The sequence below is a fragment of the Empidonax traillii genome, unplaced genomic scaffold, assembly GCF_003031625.1.
Source record: "Empidonax traillii isolate 1590-97213 ecotype Southwest subspecies unplaced genomic scaffold, ASM303162v1 scaffold1152:size184241, whole genome shotgun sequence".
NCBI lineage: Eukaryota > Metazoa > Chordata > Aves > Passeriformes > Tyrannidae > Empidonax > Empidonax traillii.
The window spans coordinates 59,539-79,998 of NW_020956345.1; the positions used below are offsets into that span (position 1 = coordinate 59,539).

General features: G+C 56.1%; 2 protein-coding genes across 5 annotated transcripts in view; both read left to right on the plus strand.

The window, feature by feature from the left end:
* Positions 1-267, plus strand: part of LOC114068940 (protocadherin gamma-B5-like) — a 7,563-nt gene extending 7,296 nt beyond the window's left edge. The window contains exon 4 of the mRNA XM_027905416.1: positions 31-267. Within this exon, the coding sequence (XP_027761217.1) occupies positions 31-267 (237 nt within the window). The remainder of the gene's footprint in view (positions 1-30) is intronic.
* The window catches only part of LOC114068935 (protocadherin gamma-B4-like), a 37,057-nt gene continuing 16,826 nt past the window's right edge, over positions 230-20,460 (plus strand). Inside the window, exons 1-2 of one of the 4 annotated variants that reach the window (XM_027905410.1) lie at positions 230-451; positions 17,408-17,466. In XM_027905410.1, the coding sequence (XP_027761211.1) occupies positions 407-451; positions 17,408-17,466 (104 nt within the window). In that variant the 5' untranslated portion in view covers positions 230-406. Of the gene's footprint in view, positions 452-9,763; positions 12,310-12,617; positions 14,549-17,407; positions 17,467-20,460 lie in introns of those variants that run through there. The other 3 variants (XM_027905407.1, XM_027905406.1, XM_027905409.1) reach the window with 3 other exon arrangements.

Here is a 20,460-nt window from a genome sequence, read left to right on the forward strand (position 1 = left end):
GGTTCCGTCAGAGCTGCGCTCTCCCTTCAGGTTCTGCCGGCTCCAGCCCCGCTGTCCTCGGGCCAGGGTCGCCGCTGTCCCTCCGGCGAGGCTCGGCGGCGGCGGCGGCCCCGCGGCGGGGCTTTGGAGCCCTGCGCTCTGTGCAGTTATTGGACGGGACTCTGTGTGCCGCTGTCGGCCAATGATGGAGCGGGGGGGAACTGGCGGCCCGGCCCCGCTCGGAGCCGGGATGAGGCGCAGACGGTCTCAGAGAGACTCTGGGAGTGAGTCACCGCCGAGCCCGCCGAGCAATGCCCGGCTCCCCGCCGCCGCTTCCCGGGGCCGCTGGGCAGCGGCATGACGGGGAGAGCTGAGGATTTCTAGCCGGGGCGGGGGGGCGAAGCGGAGAGCGCGGCCGTCCTGTGCGATGAACGGCGTTGCTGTAAGGAGCCGCGGGGTGACGACGGGGCAGGTACTGAGCCTCTTGCTTTTGTTCGGCGTCTCCGACTGGGTTTCTGCCGCGATTCGCTATGCGATTCCCGAGGAGGCGCGGAGGGGCTCCGCGGTGGGGAATGTGGTAGCCGACCTCTCGCTGGATCTGGGGCGGCTGCCGGGACGCCGATTGCGGGTGGTGTCCGGCGGCAACAAGAAGTACTTCGGGGTGGATCTGACGAGCGGAGCGCTGCTGGTGAACGAGCGGATAGACCGGGAGGAGCTCTGTGGCGCGCTCTCTCCCTGCTCCGTCAGCTTTGAGATCGTGGTGGAAAACCCACTGGAGCTGTACAGCGGCACCGTAGAGATCCAGGACATCAATGACAACGATCCGGTTTTTCCCAGCAGCCAGGCGAGGCTGGAAATCAGTGAGTCTGTGGCGGCAGGAGCGCGCTTCCCGCTAGAGAGCGCGCAAGACCCCGATGTGGGAATTAACTCTTTGCAGACCTACCAGCTCAGCGCCAACCCGAACTTTGCTCTCGACGTGCAGACGAGGGTGGATGGCAGCAAGTACGCGGAACTGGTGCTAGAGAAGGAGTTGGACAGGGAGGAGCAGCGGGAGCTGAATTTGGTCTTGACTGCGCTGGATGGAGGGAGCCCACCACGGTCGGCCCATGTGCAGATCCACATTGACGTTGTAGATGCCAACGATAACACCCCGGTCTTCAACCAGTCCACCTATAAGGCAAGTGTGAGGGAGAACACCCCCAGCGGAACCCTGGTGGCCAGGATCAGTGCATATGATCTGGATGATGGGCCCAATGGAGACATCGTCTATTCCTTCAGCAGCCACACCCCCGCCAAGGTACGGGAACTCTTTGCTCTGGACTCGGCCACAGGGGAGTTGAGGGTCAAGGGACAGCTGGACTATGAGGAAGCGAAGCTGTATGAGATTTACTTACAGGCTAAAGACAAGGGAGTCGTTCCTGGTGTGGCTCATTGCAAAGTGCTGGTGGAAGTTGTGGATGTGAATGACAATGCTCCAGAGGTGACAGTGACTTCTGTGTACAGCCCTGTGCCTGAAGATGCAGCTCCAGGGACAGTCGTAGCTCTGCTGAGTGTAACAGACTCGGACTCCCATGACAACGGCCAGGTGAACTGCTTCATTTCCCCTGGGATCCCATTCATGCTGAGTTCCTCACTCAAAAATTACTACACACTTAAAACAGAAGGAGCTCTGGACCGGGAAAAGGCATCGGAGTATAACATCACTATCACAGCCAGGGACTCAGGCTCACCACCTCTGTCAGCAGTAAAACACATCCTGGTGCAGGTGTCAGATGTCAATGACAACGCACCCAAGTCTTCCCAGGACTCCTATGATGTGTATGTTCTGGAGAACAATATGCCTGGCATTCCCATCCTTAATGTCAGCGCCACAGATCCAGACCTTGGGCGCAATGCCCACCTCTCCTATACCCTTTTGCAGGGTGACCCCACTGTAGGCCACCTCTTCTCCATCAACCGGGAGAACGGCACCCTCTATCTGCTCACCTCCCTGGACCATGAGGACCAGGTGGAGTTCAGCATGATGGTACAGGTCCAGGACGGCGGCTTTCCGCCTCTGGCCACCAATGTCTCAGTCAGTGTGTTTGTCACTGACGTCAATGACAATGCCCCAACTGTGCTGTACCCCCACCCCAACAGCACCACCACCTATCCCGATGTGGTGGCCCCCGGCACTCCTGCGGGGCACATGGTCACCAAGGTGGTGGCGGTGGATGCAGATGCAGGGTACAATGCCTGGATCTCCTATACCCTGTTGCAGGCCACTGACCCCAGCCTCTTCTCAGTTGGGCTGCACAATGGGGACATCTTCACGGCCCGCCAGCTCCGCGAGGACGACGCTCCCCAGCACACATTAGTCATCCTGCTGAAAGACCATGGGGAGCCTGTGCTGTCCACCACTGCCACTGTCTCCATCTCTGTGGCCGAGATGGCCAAGGAGGTTCTCACTGACCTCACTGATGTGGCACCTGCCAATGATCCCAGGAAACACGTGACTTTCTATCTCATCCTGGCTGTGATTCTGGTCTCAGCAGCCTTCTTCATCACCATGTTGTCTCTGGGCATCTTCAAGTGCTACAAGTGGAGGCAGTCAAAGGAGTTGTTCAACAGCTCCAGGAGTACCACATACAGGACACCAGGGCCCTTCCACCACATCGACGCTGTGCGGGGTGGCTTCACGCCACCCAACTTCTACCACCAGGTCTATCTCACCACAGATTCTCGCCAGAGTGATCTCCTGTGTAAAAAGCCCTTCACTTCCAGCCCCTTGGGGAGCCGTCAGAGCACCATACGGAACGGTGAGCCAGGCCTGTACCACCAGATCGTGGGCACTGCCAGCCGGCTCCCTGCACCTGCTGAGGTAATGTAGCCCCTTCCTTGGCACGTCCCTGCGCCGGGCAGTGCCACGGTTTGTTTGTGCCATACGCGTTTGGTAGCGGGTTGGGGTTGGGAAGGATGTCCAGTTGCGCCGTGCCTCTGAAGAGTGGTCAGCTGTGGCTGAACAGATCTTCTTTGGAGTCAGATGAGCTGTCCTGAGTGTCAATGACATTTGCACTGTGCTGAGCAGGATCAAGTGAGTCAGTTTGCTCGGGCTGGCAAACATACGTCTTTTGGATGAAGTTTTGTGTACGCCTTGTGTGAGTAACCAGTGGAGCCTGAGGTCAGCTTGCAATCACTTGTAAATCCTTGGCACAAAGTTTGTTGCTGATGGTATTTCCTTCTCTTTGCAGTAGGAGAGCTGAGAGGAGCACTTGCAGTGGGTGGGAACACAGTCTCTGTGTGTCGTGCCCTGGTGGGGACTGAAGAGGTGGTGGTGCAAATGGGGCTGGGAACCACCAGCTGCCAGTGGGGGACCCGGGTGTCACTGCCCACAGTGTAGCACACAAAGCTGAAGGATGATGCTGGTTCCTCTGTGTGACAGATTGAAGCCACAGAGCATCCCTCCCATCTGTGCTGCTCCTCATGTTTGACTCCTGATGCTTCTGGTTTCGTTTCCATGGTAGCTCTGTGATGGTGTTCGCTTCAGGGTGGAGGGGTGGGACTGCAGACTGTCCCAGTTGCTTGCAGGGCTCCACTGAGCTGGACTGTGGCTCTGAGCAGGATGGTGTGTCCTCCACTCAGATGTTGTTCAGAAACCTTATTATAAGCTCTGCATGGTTTGTAATATGGTACCTCTGGGTGATGTCCGATGTCCTGACTGAGCAAACTGCAGGCAGGAAGGCATTTGCGCATGGCAGGCAGCTCCTGTGCTTCTTCCCTGGTGGGAATTCTGCAGCTTAATTTGAAAGCTTTCAATTACAGGAATGCTTCAGTCCTCGGTGGTGAGGCCAGATAGTGGATCCAGTGGATGGGAAGGGGTGGTGGATCTGACGGGTTTCCAAGGTGGGTGATGCTGGTAATTTGTCCTTGCTGGGAGGCTGTGAGTGAGAGCGACCGGTTCCTCAGAGCAGAAGGAAGTGAGGTGCAGCGGAAGCTGTGCACGGGTGTGAGGCTGCGTGTGCCGCCTGCTCAGTGTGGCCAAATCACAGACGGAGGCAGAAACGTCTCAGAATTATTTTATGCCTTTTTTTTTTTTTTTTTTTCCCCTGCTTGCGTCACTGTTCAAACTCAGCACTTCTGGTTTCTGGCAGGTAGGAATGAATGGATGCAGCAGCTGCAGGAGCAAGTGTTCCTCTGCACTGTGCAGGCTGTGCTAAGGTTGGGGACAAGGATGTCCCCTCAACCAAAGGATCTTGGTAAGATGCCTCTGGGGGTGGGGGCAGTAAATTGTTTGAGAGTGGGGTGGAAGGAGGTGATACCAGGCAGGCAGTAAGCCTGAGCCCTAGCCATGACTTCCTCATACTCCCCAGTACTACACTGGAAAGGCACTGGCAGTGAGAAATCAGCTGGGCTGGCACTGAGCCCTGGATTTGCAGTATTTGTGGTGACAACAGACCTTGTCAAGACTGCACAGGCTTTACACCTCTTTGCTCTGCAGGCACAGCCAGCCCCCAGAACTGATGCAGTGGGGAGGGTGTTGGCCCTGTCTTTAGCAGGTGGTGTGTCCTACCATGAGGGATCCTTCTCTACAGGACCTCCGGTGATCCCTGGGTTGTCTGGGTTGGAGCCCTTCCATAGAGCGAGCTCTGGCCCTATGGAATGGGGAATATTTCCTTGTCCATCCTAGACACCCCATACCCCTCCCAGACACCCCATACCCTTTCTGCCTTGTCACTGTCCCTATCCCAGGCTTTGGCAGACTCAAGCAACAGCAGAATCCCCTGTGCAAAGCCCTTGCTCCAGCTCCTTGGTGATTGAGCCATCTTGGGACACTGAGTGGATTCTCCCAGACCATGTGGAATTCACAGAGGGCTTCTGCTGAGGCACTGCAGCAGCACCAAACCCACTGCCAGGGGCACAGCACCTTGTATTGCCAGCAGCATTGTCTGTCACCCAGCTGTGCTGTCTGGGGTCCTGCCTGGGATGGGGACAGGGCCCATTTCAGAGTCAAGGTTACTGTGACAGCTTCTTGCTGGTGGCACTGCCAGATAGACCCCCAAAATAAGTACGTCCACACAGGTATTGTCTCTATATACCTTTATTGGTGTCTGTAGATCCCCGTGGAATCTTTTCTTAAAGAGCCAATGCAGCGTTTTGCTGCACTGGCTCTTTAAGGAAGCCTTCTCCCCTCCTCCGGAGCGGGCAGTAGGAGGGACCCGCGCAGTGTTCTCGCCAGTCTTTGCTGTGTCCCTCCCTGACTGGCAGCAGGGTGGTCCCTCCCCGCGGCTCTTGGAATAGGCAGAGAGGTGCTGCAGAGGGGAGGGAGGACCCTCGAAAGCAGCACCTCCACCGTGTCTGTCCTTGCCAGAAGGATGGTGTCCCTGTCACCGTCCACTGTGTCGGGCATTGGTCTCCCCAGCCTCTCTCACCTGTTCCCTCAGGTCCCTTTGGTGCCCAGGTGGTGGGGGCAGGCAGGGTCCCAGGTGGACCCCAGACCCCCAGGGTTTGTGTGCACCCAAGGGAGGCCAGGGTGGCCTTCAGTGCACCAGGGACAGAAAGGTGCAGAGGGACTTTCTGCAAGAGCATATACTGACAGGACATGAGGGAATGGTTTCAAGCTGACAGAGAGTAGGTTTAGATTAGACGTTAGGAATAAATTCTTTACTGGGAGGGTGGTAAGGCCTTGGCACAGGTTGTAAAGAGAAGCTGTGGCTGCCCCACCCCTGGAAGTATTTAAGGCCAGGATAGACAGAGCTCTGAGCAACCTGATGTAGTGGAAAGTGTCCCTGTCCATGGCAGGGGGTTGTAATGAGATGGTCTTTCAGGTTGCCTCCAACCCAGGCCATCCTATGATTCTATGACTGCACAAGGCTTCTGCAGGGATGTGAGCTGAGTTAACAACCTGCAGCTTGCCATCATCCTCAGTGACAGGGAGAGCAGGCAATTACTGTTTGCTCCCCTCTGGGGAGGCCGAGACCCCTGCTTTTGTCCTCAGATTGCTTGGCTGCAAAACTGTGTCTGCTGCAGAATGTCAGTATGTGTGTCTGCCAGGTGGGAGGCTTGGGCCTCCCTCCCAATCTGACATCCTGAGCTGGTGTTGTGATCCAGTGGTGTTTTAGTGGCCCTGTTGTCTGGCTCTATCTATTTGCAGTGATTTGGGTACTGTGAAGACTGACCTCTTCCTTGTTCCAGGGTGAGGAAGAGATTCCAGTCAGGTGTGCTTGGGAACAGTTGTGCTCTGGCTTTGAATGGCTCACCTGTCTTTGTCTTACTGCCTTTAGCCTCCCACTCCCTCAGGTGGGCTGGCAGGGGTGGGCATCCCTGTTTCAGTGAGAGGTCTCCTGGCTTGTGGTGGTACTGGTGCCAGTGATGCCTCACTCAGAGAGGTAATGATGGGGTGCAGGCAGCAGCCAAAGCATTAGCTGGGGGGGGAGAAAAGGGGTGGGAGAAGAGCCCTTGGCACCTCAGGGCTCTAACAAGCACCTTTTCATGAGGCATGAAAAGTCCTTTGGCGTGCATTCCTGACAGCTGCCCTTTGTGTGTGGGCACGATGTGAAGCCCCCATTGTGGAAGGGGGAGCACACAGGGAGGATTTGTACCTAGCTGCCAGGACGTGCAGTTTCCCTGTGAACGCAAAGCGAGCTGTCAGAGCAAGTGAGTCAGGCTGGCAGAGGGGAGGCCGGGGGTGGCAGCCCCGCTGTTGCCGGCTCAGGCCCCTTCTTCCCTCACCTCCGGAGCCACTGCCGGCCGAGAGGGGACGGAGCTCTCGGCCAATTGGGCGCTGATCTGAAGCGAGGGGGGGAAATCTGCTTCTCCCCCCAACCCCCCTCCCTCCCACCTCCGCGCTGGGGCTGTGATTCAGTTCCCCTCCCCCAGCCCACCCCCTCTGCTCGGAGGCTGACAGCCGGAGCCGCAGCCTGCCGGAGCCCCGGAGCTGTTTTCCAAGCTGTGGAAGAGAGACCCAGGGATTTTATAGCAGTTCCTCAGTGCCTGCTGCGTCCCGGGCCGGCCGCGCACAGACATGGAGAGTGTCAGCCTCCAGCGACCCGCCTGGAAATGGCAAGTACTGAGTTTGTTTTTGCTCTGCGGCTGGGGCCGGGTCTCCGGGCAGATCCGCTACTCGGTGGTTGAGGAGTCAGAGGTGGGAACTGTGGTGGGGAACATGGCCCGGGACCTGGGCTTGAAGGTGGAGGAGCTGCCAGGTCGCAGGGTGCGCCTGGGCTCCGAGGAGAGCTCGCGCCACTTCGCCGTGCGCCTGGACAGCGGCACGCTGGTGGTGAGCCAGCGGCTGGACCGGGAGCGTCTGTGCGGAGCAGCTGCCAGCTGCATGCTGTCGGTGCAGGTGCTGACGGAGAACCCCCTGCAGCTCTTCCGCCTGGAAGTGGAGATCCTGGATGTGAATGACAACTCCCCGAGCTTCCCCACCGCTCAGCGCACCCTGCGCATCGCCGAATCTGCCACGGTGGCCTCGCGCTTCCCCCTGGAGAGTGCTCAGGACCCCGATGTGGGCACTAATGCTGTGAGCTCCTACAGGCTGAGCCCGAACTCCCACTTTTCCCTGGACGTCAAGCAGCAGCCGGATGGCAAACTCTTCCCGGAGCTGGTGCTGGAGCGTGCCCTGGACCGGGAGGAGCAGCCAGAACTGCAGCTGGTGCTGACGGCCGTGGACGGGGGAAGCCCAGCCCGCTCTGGCACAGCACAGATAACAGTCCTGGTCCTGGATGTCAACGACAACGCTCCCACCTGTGACCGCACCACATACAAGGTGCAAGTCCCGGAAAACACACCTGTGGGGGCTGTGCTCCTCCGGATCAATGCGTCTGACCCTGACGAGGGTCCCAATGGGGAGACACAGTACTCCTTCGGGGTTCACACCTCGGACTTGGTGCGGAGGCTGTTCTCCCTGGATCCTCACAGCGGTGAGGTCCGGGTGAGTGGGGCCCTGGACTTTGAGGAATCACCTTTCTATGAGATCTATGTACGAGCCCATGATGGAGGGGTCCCAGAGATGGAGGGCAATTGTGTTCTGCAGGTGCAAGTGGAGGATGCCAATGACAACCCCCCAGAGGTGCTGCTCACCTCCCTGCTGAATCCGGTGCCAGAAGACACCCCACCAGAGACTGTCGTGGGGCTCTTCAATGTCCGGGACCGAGACTCAGGGGCCAATGGGGATGTGAGTTTGCAGATCTCCCCTGATGTGCCTTTTGCCATCAGGTCCCTTCAGAACCACTTCTCCCTGGTTACCCGGGAGAGCCTGGACCGAGAGTCCACCTCACAGTATGCAGTGGTGCTTATCGCCCGGGATGGTGGGTCTCCTGCCCTCACCACAACACTCACGCTGCTCCTCAATATATCTGATGTGAATGACAACCCCCCACGCTTCTTGCAGCCCTCCTACGATGCCTTTCTCGCTGAGAACAACCCGCCTGGCTCCCTGCTGTGCACTGTCTCTGCCTCAGACCCTGACGACGGGGTTAATTCCCGGCTTGTTTACTCCATAGAGAGTGGCCAAGTGCAGGGTTCCCCCATCTCTTCCTTCGTCCACATCAACCCTGACAACGGCAACCTCTACGCGCAGGGTACCTTTGACTTTGAGCAGCTGCAGGTTCTGCCGGTCTCTGTGGCCGTGTGGGACTCGGGTTCCCCCCCGCTCCATGCCAATGTTACTGTCTACATCTTTGTGCTGGACCAGAATGACCACCCCCCCACCATCCTGCACCCTGCCAGTGACAGCGATGTCTCAGCACCCCAGAGGGTCCCACTGTCTGCCCCACCGGGCTCCCTGGTCACCAAGGTGACAGCAGTGGATGCGGATGCTGGGTACAATGCCTGGCTCTCGTACCGGCTGTTGCCACAGTCCACGGACCCCTCATTGTTCCACATGTCTCTGCACACCGGGGAGGTGCGGACGGCACGTGCCTTCCAGGACACCGACGTGGCAGTGCAGCAGCTCGTTGTCCAGGTGACGGACAACGGCGACCCACCGCTCTCCACCACCGCCACCATCACTTTGGCCCTGGAGGAGGCAGCCCCGGAGGAGAGCTACAAGCCTCAGGACTTCCTGACTGGTGCCAAGGAGAAGCCGGACCTGACCCTCTACCTGATCATCGCGCTGGCAGCCGTTAGCACGGTGGCACTGGCCACTGTCACCGTCCTGGCCGCCAGGTGCCTCCGGCGCAAGGGCCGCGCCGCCGTCTCACCCTACTGCTGCTGCTGGCTCAGCGAGTCGCCCTCCCGGGACTTCTTCAAGCACTCCAGCCCCAAGCTCCAGCTCAGCTCCGACGGCACTCTCAAGTACATGGAGGTCACGCTGCGACCCACCGACACCCAGTCGCAGTGCTACAGCACCTGCTTCTCCCCGGGCTCCGAGCGGAGCGACTTCACCTTCCTGCGGCCTTGCCCACCCTCCGCGACCCTGCCGAGGGAGAGCGGGGCTTTCCTGCCCGCCGGCGGCACGCTGCGGGAGCGCGCCCAGGTGAGCGGCTCTGAGGCTCTCTTGCGGGCCAAAGGCGCGCCGCGGGAGCGCGCCCAGGTGAGCGGCTGCAGGAGCGCGCCCAGGTGAGCGGCTGCAGGAGCGCGCCCAGGTGAGCGGCTCTGCAGGCTGCGGGAGCGCTCCCAGGTGAGCGGCTCGGCAGGCCGCGGGAGCGCGCCCAGGTGAGCGGCCGCGGGGTCGCGGCCCCGCCGAGCGCGCGGAGCCGCCGCGCGGGTTCGCGGCGCGCGGCAACGGTGCGCGGGCCGTGATTGGCCGCCGTGTTGCTGTCCGGGCAGAGCGGCGCGCCCATTGGAGGGCGGCGCTCCGCCCGCAGCCAATGGCGCCGCGGCTGCGCCGGTTCCCGGCGCGCCCCCGCCCCGCCGAGCCGCGTCCGCCCCAAACAATGAATGGGAGCGGCGAGCGCTGAGCGCGGCCCCCGGCGCGGAGGGCATCGCTGCCCGGCCGGCCACCCGGCAAGGATGCCGAGGGCAGGGCAGGCGCGCCGGTCCCTGGGGCTGCCGCGTGTCTTCTCCTTCTGTTTGTTCTTGCACAGCTCCTCCGCTCAGATCCGATACAGCATCCCGGAGGAGCTCACCCGGGGTGCCTTTGTGGGCAATATCGCGAAGGACCTGGGCACCGATGTGGCGAAGCTGGCGGCAGCTAATCTGCAGGTTCTGTCCGATTCGGATTCCCAGTACTTCTCTGTCAACGTGAACACTGGTGTTATAATGGTCAGCGAGCGGATAGACCGGGAGCAGCTCTGCGGGCAGAACCCACGCTGCTTCCTCCACTTGAAACTTGCCATCGAGAACCCAGTGGAGTTTTACCGCATTGAGGTGGAGATCCTGGATATCAATGACAACCCCCCGTTGTTCCCCAGCGATGAGGTGTCTCTGCGCATCTACGAGATGGCGTCTCTGGGTGCCCGCTTCCCCATCCAGCCTGCCCAGGACCCTGATGTGGGCACCAACACCTTGCAGACCTATCACCTGAGTGCCAATGACAACTTCAATCTCAACGTGAAGGCGCGCACTGATGGTGGGAAGTTCCCTGAGCTGGTGTTGGAGCGGGCCCTGGACCGGGAATTCAGAGCTTTCCATTACTTGGTCCTGACTGCTGAAGACGGGGGCTCTCCCCCACAATCAAGCAAGATACGCATCACTATCCAGGTCCTGGATGCCAATGACAACCACCCTGTCTTTGACAGACCATCATATGGAGCCCGCTTGGTGGAGAACTCACCGCTGGGCACCCTCGTGGTAAAGTTAAACGCCACCGATGTGGATGAAGGACCCAACGGAGACATCCGCTACTCACTCAGCAGCCACAACTCGGCTGCCTTACGCCAGATCTTCGCCATCGATGAGCAAACTGGGGAGATTCGTGTCCAGGGCAACCTGGACTTCGAGGAGGCGACAGTGTATGAGATCGAAGTGGAAGCCAAGGACATGGGGTCGCCCACAATGGAGGAGCACTGCAGCGTGGTGGTGGAAATCACTGATGTGAATGACAATGCACCCGAGGTCATTCTTACCTCCTTCTCCAGCTCCCTGAGTGAGGATGCGCTGCCGGGCACAGTGGTGGCTGTGATACACGTCAGAGACCGGGACTCTGGGGAGCAGGGCAAGGTCCTGTGCCACGTGTCTCCGGATCTTCCCTTCCAGCTGCGCAAGGACTACGAGCACCAGTACTCGCTGCTAACCAGCACTCGTCTGGACCGGGAGCTTGTTGCCTACTACAATGTCACCGTCTCTGCCTCGGACCTGGGCAATCCCCCCCTCTCCCGCCACACCATCTTGCCAATCACCCTGACAGATGTCAATGACAACGCTCCCCAGTTTGAGCAAGCATCCTATGAAGTGCTGGTGGCAGAAAACAACCCAGTGGGCAGTGTGCTGGTTACGGTCTCTGCTGCTGACCCTGACTCGGAGCAGAATTCCCGCCTCTCCTACTCCATCCTGCGAGCTGGTGGGACAGATCCAGGCCTGGATCCTACTCGCTACCTCTCCATACATCCCACGAGTGGGCAGGTCACTGCTAAGTTCCCTTTTGACTATGAGCAAACCACCTATCTCCAGTTCCATGTGGAGGTCTCTGATGGTGGCTCCCCGGCCTTGAGGAACAGAACTCTGGTTCATGTTTTTATAGTGGACCAGAATGACAATGCCCCACAGGTGCATTTCCCCAAGGCCGGGGGGGAATCTGCTGCTCAGTTCCGAATTTCCCCCTCCATCGTCCCACCTGCTCTCATCACCAAGGTGGTGGCAATAGATGCGGACTCGGGGCGCAATGCCTGGCTATCCTACCACCTCGTGGAAGCCACAGACCTGGGGCTTTTCAGCGTGGCCCTGCGTTCTGGGGAGGTCCGAATCACACGGGCTCTGCAGGACACGGATGCCTCTGCGCACGAACTGCTGGTGGTGGTCCGGGACGCCGGGGAGCCCCCACTCTCCACAGCTGTCACGCTGGTGGTGCTGGTGGAGGAGAAGGGTCCAGAGGCCCTGCAGGGCTCCGAGGCTCGGGCTGCTGACGGTGGGGGATTGCCCACTATTACGCTTTACCTGATTGTATCCCTAGTGCTCATCTCCACCGTCTCGCTGGTGGGACTGGCGGCGCTGGGCGTACGGTGCCTCCGGCGGGGCTCTGCACCTGCCAACCAGGGCTGCTGCGTGGAGAGCGTGAACACGCTTCAGCCCCCTCCCAGCCACATTTTTGGGCACTTGCACTATGAGCCTAAGCAAGGGGACACGGTGATGGGCGTGCAGGTGACAGCAACAGCTCCCCCCGCCCCGCGTTACCGCTCCTGCTTCTCGCCGGTCTCGGATATCAGCGAGTTCATGTTTGTGAAACCCTCCGCGGATCCTCCCAAGTACAGCGAGGTGAGATTGGGAGTGTGTTCTCCAGCCTGACCGCAGCCTCAGTGTGTGTGAGGGGCTCGGCACCGAACCGTCTCGGAATGCGGCACCCCCAGCCGGCTTGGGGCGGGGGCTGCGGTCGGTGCCCGCTGCCAGCAGCCGGGCAGGGCGGACCGGGGTTCCCGCTGCCGGGAGTCCCCGGCGCCCTCCCGGCGCTGCGGGGGCGGAGTGGCGGGGGAAGGGGGGCGGCTACGCCGTGCGTATTTTGGGAAAGGCGGCGAGAAGCAGGAGGGGAGGAGGAGGGAGAGGAAAAGGAGGAGGAGGAGGAGGAGGAGGAGGAGGAGGGGGCTGTGGAGAGACGTAAAACTGTCACTCGGTCCATCCCCTCCTCTCGCCGACTTTGTGTGTCTTTGCGTACCGAGAAGCAGTTCATCCGGCCGGGCTGCGCTCGTTCCCCCCCCGCCCCCTCCATCCTTCCCTGTCCGGCTCCGGCGGCTCCGGCGGCGGCTTCCTCCCTGCACAGCCCGCTCGGACGCCCCCGGGGTGCTGGGGTTCCGGCAGCTGGGGCCGGCAGCGGGGGCGGGGAGGCGGGGGAGGCTGCGCGGAGCCGCCGCCGCTCCGCTCCGCGCTGCTCCGTTCGCACACCCGGCACGGGATGCTCGCGGGACGGAGTTTGCCATGGCAGCTCCCGCTGCTGCTCGCAGCTCTCTCCTGCTTGGCGGCTCCCAGCTGCGCCCAGCTTCACTACTCCGTGCCCGAGGATCGAGAGCCGGGCTTCTCTGTGGGCGACCTGGCCAAGGACCTAGGGGTGGAGGTGCGGAGCCTGGCCACCCGCAACCTGCGCCTGCTCAGCGAGGGTGGGCAGCGGCACTTCCAGGTGGACCTGGCGGCAGGTGTGCTGCTCCTCGACAGCAGACTGGACCGGGAGGCACTGTGTGGGCAGAGCCCCACGTGTTCCCTGCACCTCCAGCTCGTCATGGAGAATCCCCTCCAGCTCCACCGTGTTGAGGTGGACATCCTCGACGTGAATGACAACGCGCCCCAGTTCCCCAAGCCGGAGGTGGTGCTGGAGATCACTGAGGTAGCCAACCCTGGGACTCGGCTACCCTTGGAGGTAGCAGAAGACCCGGATATGGGCTCCAACTCCATCTCCACCTATGAGCTCAGCCCCAGCAAGCATTTTGCCCTGAGCATCAATGTGAGAGGAGATGGTGTTAAAATGCCTGAGATTGTACTTGAAAAAGCATTGGATAGAGAGAAAGTGCCTGTTCATCATCTAACACTGACAGCCCTGGATGGAGGCAATCCAGTGAAATCTGGCACTGCCAAGGTTACCATCCATATCCTGGATGCAAATGACAACCCTCCTGTCTGTGACCCACCCATATCCAAGGTACATCTGGAGGAGAATGTGCCAGTGGGCACTCTCGTCACCAAGTTGAATGTCACCGACCTGGATGAAGGTCCTAATGGGGATGTGGAATATTCATTCAAAACCAGCAATAATGCACCTGGTAAATTCACCAAGCTATTCTCCTTAGATCCCCGGACTGGGGAGATCAGAACCAAAGCCCCACTGGATTATGAGGAATCCAGTGCTTATGAGATTGCAGTTCGAGCCAGGGACAAGGGATCCCCAGCCATGGAAGGCCACTGTCACCTGCGAGTGGAGTTAATTGATATCAATGATAACAGCCCAGAGATTGTGCTGACCTCTGTCTCCAGCCCAGTGCAGGAGGATGCAACCCCAGGCACTGTGATTGCCCTCATTGGTGTGAGGGACAGCGATTCCGGTGACAACGGGCAGGTCCATCTGCAGATAGCAAAAGAGCTCCCATTTAAACTGGTGTCATCTTACAAAGAGCATTTCTCACTGGTCACAAGTGGTCCCCTTGATCGGGAGAAGGCCGATGGATACAACATCACAGTCAGGGCTGTGGATTCTGGGTCCCCCCAGAGGGCCACACAGAAAACCTTTTACCTCCGCATTGCTGACGTGAATGATAACGCGCCGAATTTCTCCAGCCCTTTTGATACAGCTCACATTCAGGAAAACTCCCTTCCTGGAACTTCTGTCTTTTCAGTGTCAGCATCTGATCCTGATGAGGGTAGCAATGCCAAGCTCTCTTACTCCATCCTGGATAATGGGATACAGGATGTACCCATCTCAACCTACTTCCGAATAGACCAGGACAACGGCACCATCTACACCGTACGAGCTCTGGATTACGAGCAGGACAAGGTGTTCCAGGTGCCTGTGGAGGTGAAGGATGCTGGGTCTCCTGCGCTGAGTAGCACTGCTGTGGTCCATGTGTTCGTTGTGGACGAGAACGACAATGCTCCCAACATTGTCTATCCCTCTGTCCCCAAGGGCTCTGCCTTCCACCAGGCCATCCCGGCCTTGGCAGAACCTGGCTATCTGGTCACCAAAGTTGTAGCAGTTGATGCTGACAGTGGCCATAATGCCTGGCTGTCCTACCAGCTGCAGGAGTCGGCTGAGGCTTTGCCTTTCCAAGTGGAACGCCGCTCTGGAGAGATAAGGCTTGCACAGGCTCTCAGGGAGTCAGAAGATTCCCACAGGCTGGTGGTCGAAGTGAGGGACAATGGCACACCGTCCCTCTCGGCCTCCGTGGTAATAGTCATTTCTCCAGAGGAAAACAGCGTGCAGGACTTCTCCCAGTCTTTGGACCTCCCGCAGTCTTCCCCCAAGGATACCAACATAACGCTTTACCTCATCATCTCCTTGGTGTCCATCTCCCTCGTGTCCTGTGTGATGTTTGCTCTCGCGGCTGCCCGGTGTCTCAGAGCTGGCAGTGCCAGCTGGACCTTGGCGGGTTGCTGCCGGGGGACTGGCCGCAAGCCCGCCTCCCATTTTCGAGGGCAGATGAAGCCAGATGGCTTCATCAAGTACCTGGACGTGGGAGGAGTGGGTTTGACCTCCCAGGCACAGAATTACACCTCTTGTTTCTCGCCCATGTCTGAGCAGAGCGATTTCCTCTTTGTAAAGCCTGTCAGCCATTCTAGCACTGCGGAGACCGTGGCTGCCTATGAGCAGGTGACCAGCACCTTAGCGAGTCCCTGCGATGGGGTAAGAGATGGGTGTTTCTTACTGTCCTCTCTGCTAAGTGCAACAGTCTGTAATATCCAGGCCAGCTGGCTCTTCTCTGCCTGTCCTTCCTCCTAGGAAAGTGGCCTCGAGGAATGTGTGTCACTGTCACCCCCTGGGAGGTGGCAGGTGAAAGTTTTGGCTGGGCTTGGTGGGGCTGAGCAGCACTATAGGATGAAAGACAGCGTGTTTGTGGCAGTGGAGAGTTTCCTCCTGGCCCCATTCATACTCATTTCTTTTTAAAGTGATTCTTAGCGTGGTCAGGGACGTATGTTTCTTGGGGGGGATTAGCTTCTTGATTACATTTAACCCCTTTGTCCTGCACGGCATACAAACCATGACACGGGAGATGTAACCTGGAAGAAAAGTCTGTCGGTGTTTCTTTCGCTCAGTTTTAGAGGTGCATTGTAGAAATTTCTCATTTCTTAACCTCCAGGTGTTATTAATTACTGACTGTGCCCCAGCAAGGGATCATTTTTCAGGTTGGTCGTTTTGAGTAAGGGGCTGAATTCACTATTCAGCACTGAACTACCGAAATGTCAGTAGTGACATTATTCACAGAGATCCTGGTAACCTTATGTGCCCTTGGGCTTGCAAAGACTGAGGCAGCATCAAGCTTTGAAAACTTGAGCTGCTTGTACTCAGCTGTCTAAATATAGATGTAGGTGACTGTGTTTAGCTGTAGCTTTTAGAGCTTCGGGATATAAAAAGGAATGCAATTTTGTGTCATAAATACCTGCCCTAAATTTGAAAATGGTAATTTCAACAGGAACTCAAAACATAGATTGGGAAGGGCTTCTTTAGTGCAGGATTGTGTGTCAGCGTGTTCAAAAATCCGTATCTGAAATCTGGAGGGCAAGTATTTAATCAGCTTCATTTGCATGCGGCTTGGGGACCACTGGGGCATCTATTTCAGGGGAGTAATTTATTCTAATATCTTCTTTCATGAGGATCATCAAAGCTGCAGAGAAATTAATAAAAGCACATCTACTAAATAAAAAATCTAGGTCAGCTCTGCCCTGTCTTCACTTTCCTTAGTAATTGCATGTACAAGCAGAATAATCCTATAAAACTGGTGTTCCATTGTGTGGACTATGAACAGCTCATTCCTAAAATAACTGAGAGAAGTGTTGTCCTTTCCAGGTAGTATGTCATCACTCTGGAGTTAATTATTATTATTTAATTATTTAAAATAGTAGTTAATGATGATTTTCGGAAGTGTGTGTCTTCCAGACAGAAAACAGCTCTGCTATTTAGTGTGTTCCACAAAGGCGTAATTCAAACAGGAATAAGCAAGCCTGCTCCATGTACTTCCTTATTTACAAAATGTTCATTGTCTGGTGGTGAAATAACATGGGCAGAAAGTGATATGGGGGCTTCTTAATGAGGTTACAAAGTGTGCTGTTGTGTCTGAAGGTTATTGTGTGTCCTAAACAAACAATGCTTTTTCCTCTTGCTATCAGAAGTTCATTCTTTCCTCTGTGGACAGAAAAATATTGTTGTGCTCCAAAGCCACAGCATCTAGGAAAAGTCATTCAAATACAATGTACAAAAATAAGATCTCAGGCAGGCTTTTTTAAGGACAGAAGGAGGAGAAATTGGGAAGGTATGTTGCCATTTTACCTTAGAGCATTAAAAGCATCTTTCTCAGTATCAATTAACTCTGCCACCCCCACACACACCCTTTCTCCTCCAAGCTCATTACTGTGGTACCACTGCTCCTGCTGGATTGATGCCCTTATCAGTTTATTTCATGCTTCATTTCTTTCACAGCCTGGTTTCCTGAGCTGCTTTGGAAGATTATTCTCTGAACAGTTTTTGTCATGCTTTTCAGTATTCATGCTGGTTCAGAAATACTCAAGAAAGAGGGAGGGGGAGCTTTCTCTTTGTTCTAATTGATTTGCTTCACTTGGAAAGAACATGCTGATATTCCAGACTGAAATAATCCGGGATCAGTTCGCTTTCATTTTTCAAAGGAAAGAATGAAGGTATTAAAACTCTTCTTTTTCTCTGCAGCAAGCTCAGCCCAACACAGACTGGCGCTTCTCTCAGACCCAGAGACCTGGAACAAGTGGGTAAGTGCCTCTTTCTCCATTTTTGTTTGGGGTGAAGGTTTTTTCCTTTGTGTGCCACTTTCAGTGCTGGAAAGTCCTGAGAATTTCAGTGCTGGCAATTCTGAGAGTGGGTGTCCCCTCTCATTGATAGAGTCAGAAATAGAGCTGCTCCTGTGTCAGCTGTGTGTGTGTAGGGGGTGTGACAGCTGTTGTTGGCAATGGTGTGTCTGGGTTTGGTGTCTACACCTCAAGGAGGACAGTCAGGAACTGGAGAAAACTCCAGGTGAAGTTGTGAGATGGTTAAAGGACTAGAAAATACATTTCACAGAGAAAGGCCTCTTCTCTAAAGCAGATTTTGAGCGTGTAAACGAGATTCTGAGTCCAAATTCTTAATTCCTCTCCTTGCACGGAGGCTATTGCAAATCCCTGGAAATCACTCCCCTTAGCAGTCCTGGAGCCTCGAGCTCTGTGCTGATGAAGTGTATTCACACAATCACAGAATGGGTCAGGTTGGAAGGGGCCGCAGTGGGTCACCTGGCCCAGCCTCCCTGCTCAAGCAGGGTCATCTTAGAACACATGGCACAGGATTGTGTCCTGACAGTTCTGGAATATCTCCCAGGAGGGAGACTCCACCACCTCTCTGTGAGGTGTGTGTGAGGTCAGAAAGGATGAGAAGCCCCAGCAGCAGAGCAGAGACCTGCCTCCCAAGTGAGTATCCCTGTCTTGCCTCTGGCCCAACAAAGTTTGCTTGTCTTGGTCCAGAATGAGAGACCACTGGCCACCAAATGTTGTTCTTTGCCTCTCCCATCTTCCCTCCTGGTTCATAAGAAGGGCCAGGGCTCCTCTTCAGAGGGTGAACTCCCTTCAGTACCATGAGGATAAGGAAGAACTTGGACTGGGAGTCCACCCTCCTCCATGAATACCCAAGCCAGAGGTTATTGTGCATGAGGAGATGGCTCCAGGATAATTTATATGTGAAAAGATTATATCTTTTATGGCATAGCCGAAGATTATATCCTTGGAACAATCGGGAGTAAATTTGGATGATGTGCTTCCTTGTCTGATTGGGTCAGGCAGTGTGTCACTGTCCTTTGTCACTCCTGGTGGCCACTTGTGCAGCTCCCATGGAGGTTGAAATGGTGTCATGGAAGTGCTGGGTCCTGGATTTTGATGTCAGAGCTTGCAGTTAAACATCTTCAGCAACTGGTTCTGTCTGAGTCTTTCCCTGGGTCTGGCTCGATAATGTGGCTTATCAGAAAATTAAGAGATTGCTGTAGCCAACTTGTTGAAGTGATTAAACTTTGCTATTAGGCTCTTCAAGCTGATAAAGCTAAAATGGAGTGAGGACTTGATGTAATTAGATAAAGTGTAGATGCTAGAAACCAACCATGGACTTTAAAACAAAGCTATGGCTGGAAGAGTTTCCTCAGAGGTCTGTTGAATTCCCCATCAGTGACAACATTTTAATCAAGGAACATCTTTCTAACAATTTCCGCTCCAGTTCAGATGACAATTAACAAAGCCCTGTTAATGCAGAAGTGCACCACAGCTGCTGTAATAGTTTTGTTATGAGAAGGCAGTAAATGAGCCCCATCAGAGCAAGCTCTACTGCTCCCTCCTCCAGCATCATGCTGGGGCTCCTCAAGGCGCAGAGCTGATGCAGTCCAGACTTCCTTAGCTCAGTGACAGGGGCCTTTTCTCAGGTCATGGGACAGTGACACTCACCCCAGCTTCCAGCCTCTGCCTGGAGCTCTTTACAAGCTCCATCCCCCTCCTAACTGGGAAGAGAGAAGACAGGAGGAGAGGCAGCCTCAGACTGTTTGTGGGGAGCTGAACTATCATGATGTATTAGTTCTGGTGCATGAGCCATGATGCTACCCCTGGGTGCCCATGATAGTCCCTGAAACAGCTGCTCATAGAATCACCAAATTATTTGGGTTGGAAGGGACCTTAAAGCTCATCTCATTCTTTGCCCTGCCATGGGCAGGGACACATTCCCCTAGAGCTCAGAGCCCCCTGTCAGTGCCTGCTGGGGCAGGGGATCCCATAGCATGGGTTAGACCCCCATGTTTGGAAAGAGACTTTGCCCAGGCACAGGCTGGTGCTGAAATAACTGAAAAAACTCAGTGCATTTGAATGCCTGCTGGTTTTCACACTTGCCTGTGTCCACATTTGCAGCTAAACAGCTCTTGCTGATGTTTTTTTCCTGGTTCCTTTCGTCCTATTCTAAGTTAAACCAAGGGGATGTTTTTATTCTAAACCTGTGGGACAGTCCTAAAGAATGGAAATAGAAAGTGCTCGCATCTGTTCAATGCCCAGCCCTGACACCTCTCTAGTGATCAAACAGGCAAATCCTGGAAAGCAGCCCATTGTGCTCTTCCTGTGCTCTTCCCAGCGTTTTGATGCCTGGTGTGTGGATTCCCCAGGCTCTGGTTGGTAGTACAGGTATTAAAGAGGGGGCAAGGGCAGCTACCTGAGCCTGGCTCGCTGTTTCTGTCTGTTAAATCCTGTACAACTGCTTCTCCTGCTGACAGGTGAATCTCTGAAGCACCATGAGCTCTCTGAACTGCAGGGCTCTGCTTGGAGCTTGGGGGACACAGCTGAAAAGAAAAAAAGTAGGATGTGCTCTTAACTCTCTTTGACCCAAATTAAACAGCAATACAAACAGGGCAGCCTAGGCCAGTGGTTTGGATGGATCCCAGAGGGAGTCCAGCACCGACCCTAAACCAGAAGGCAAGCTTAAACCCATGTTGTGATTTCTCCCTTGCTGTCTCCATGGGAGCTGGAGAAGAAACTATCCTGTCTTAGCATATCCCTGCCCATCAAAACAAATCCCACGTGTCTCTGAGCTCCTGGAACCAGGCAAAACAAGGAAAGCTCAAGAAGACAGGGACTGGCTCTTGATCTCAAACGTTGTTGCTACGGGGCAACAAAGGGAATCTGCTCTTTGTTCTGAAACACAGGAGAGGAGCTCTGGTGCACATGCTCAGGATATAGGAGCTCAGACAATCTGCT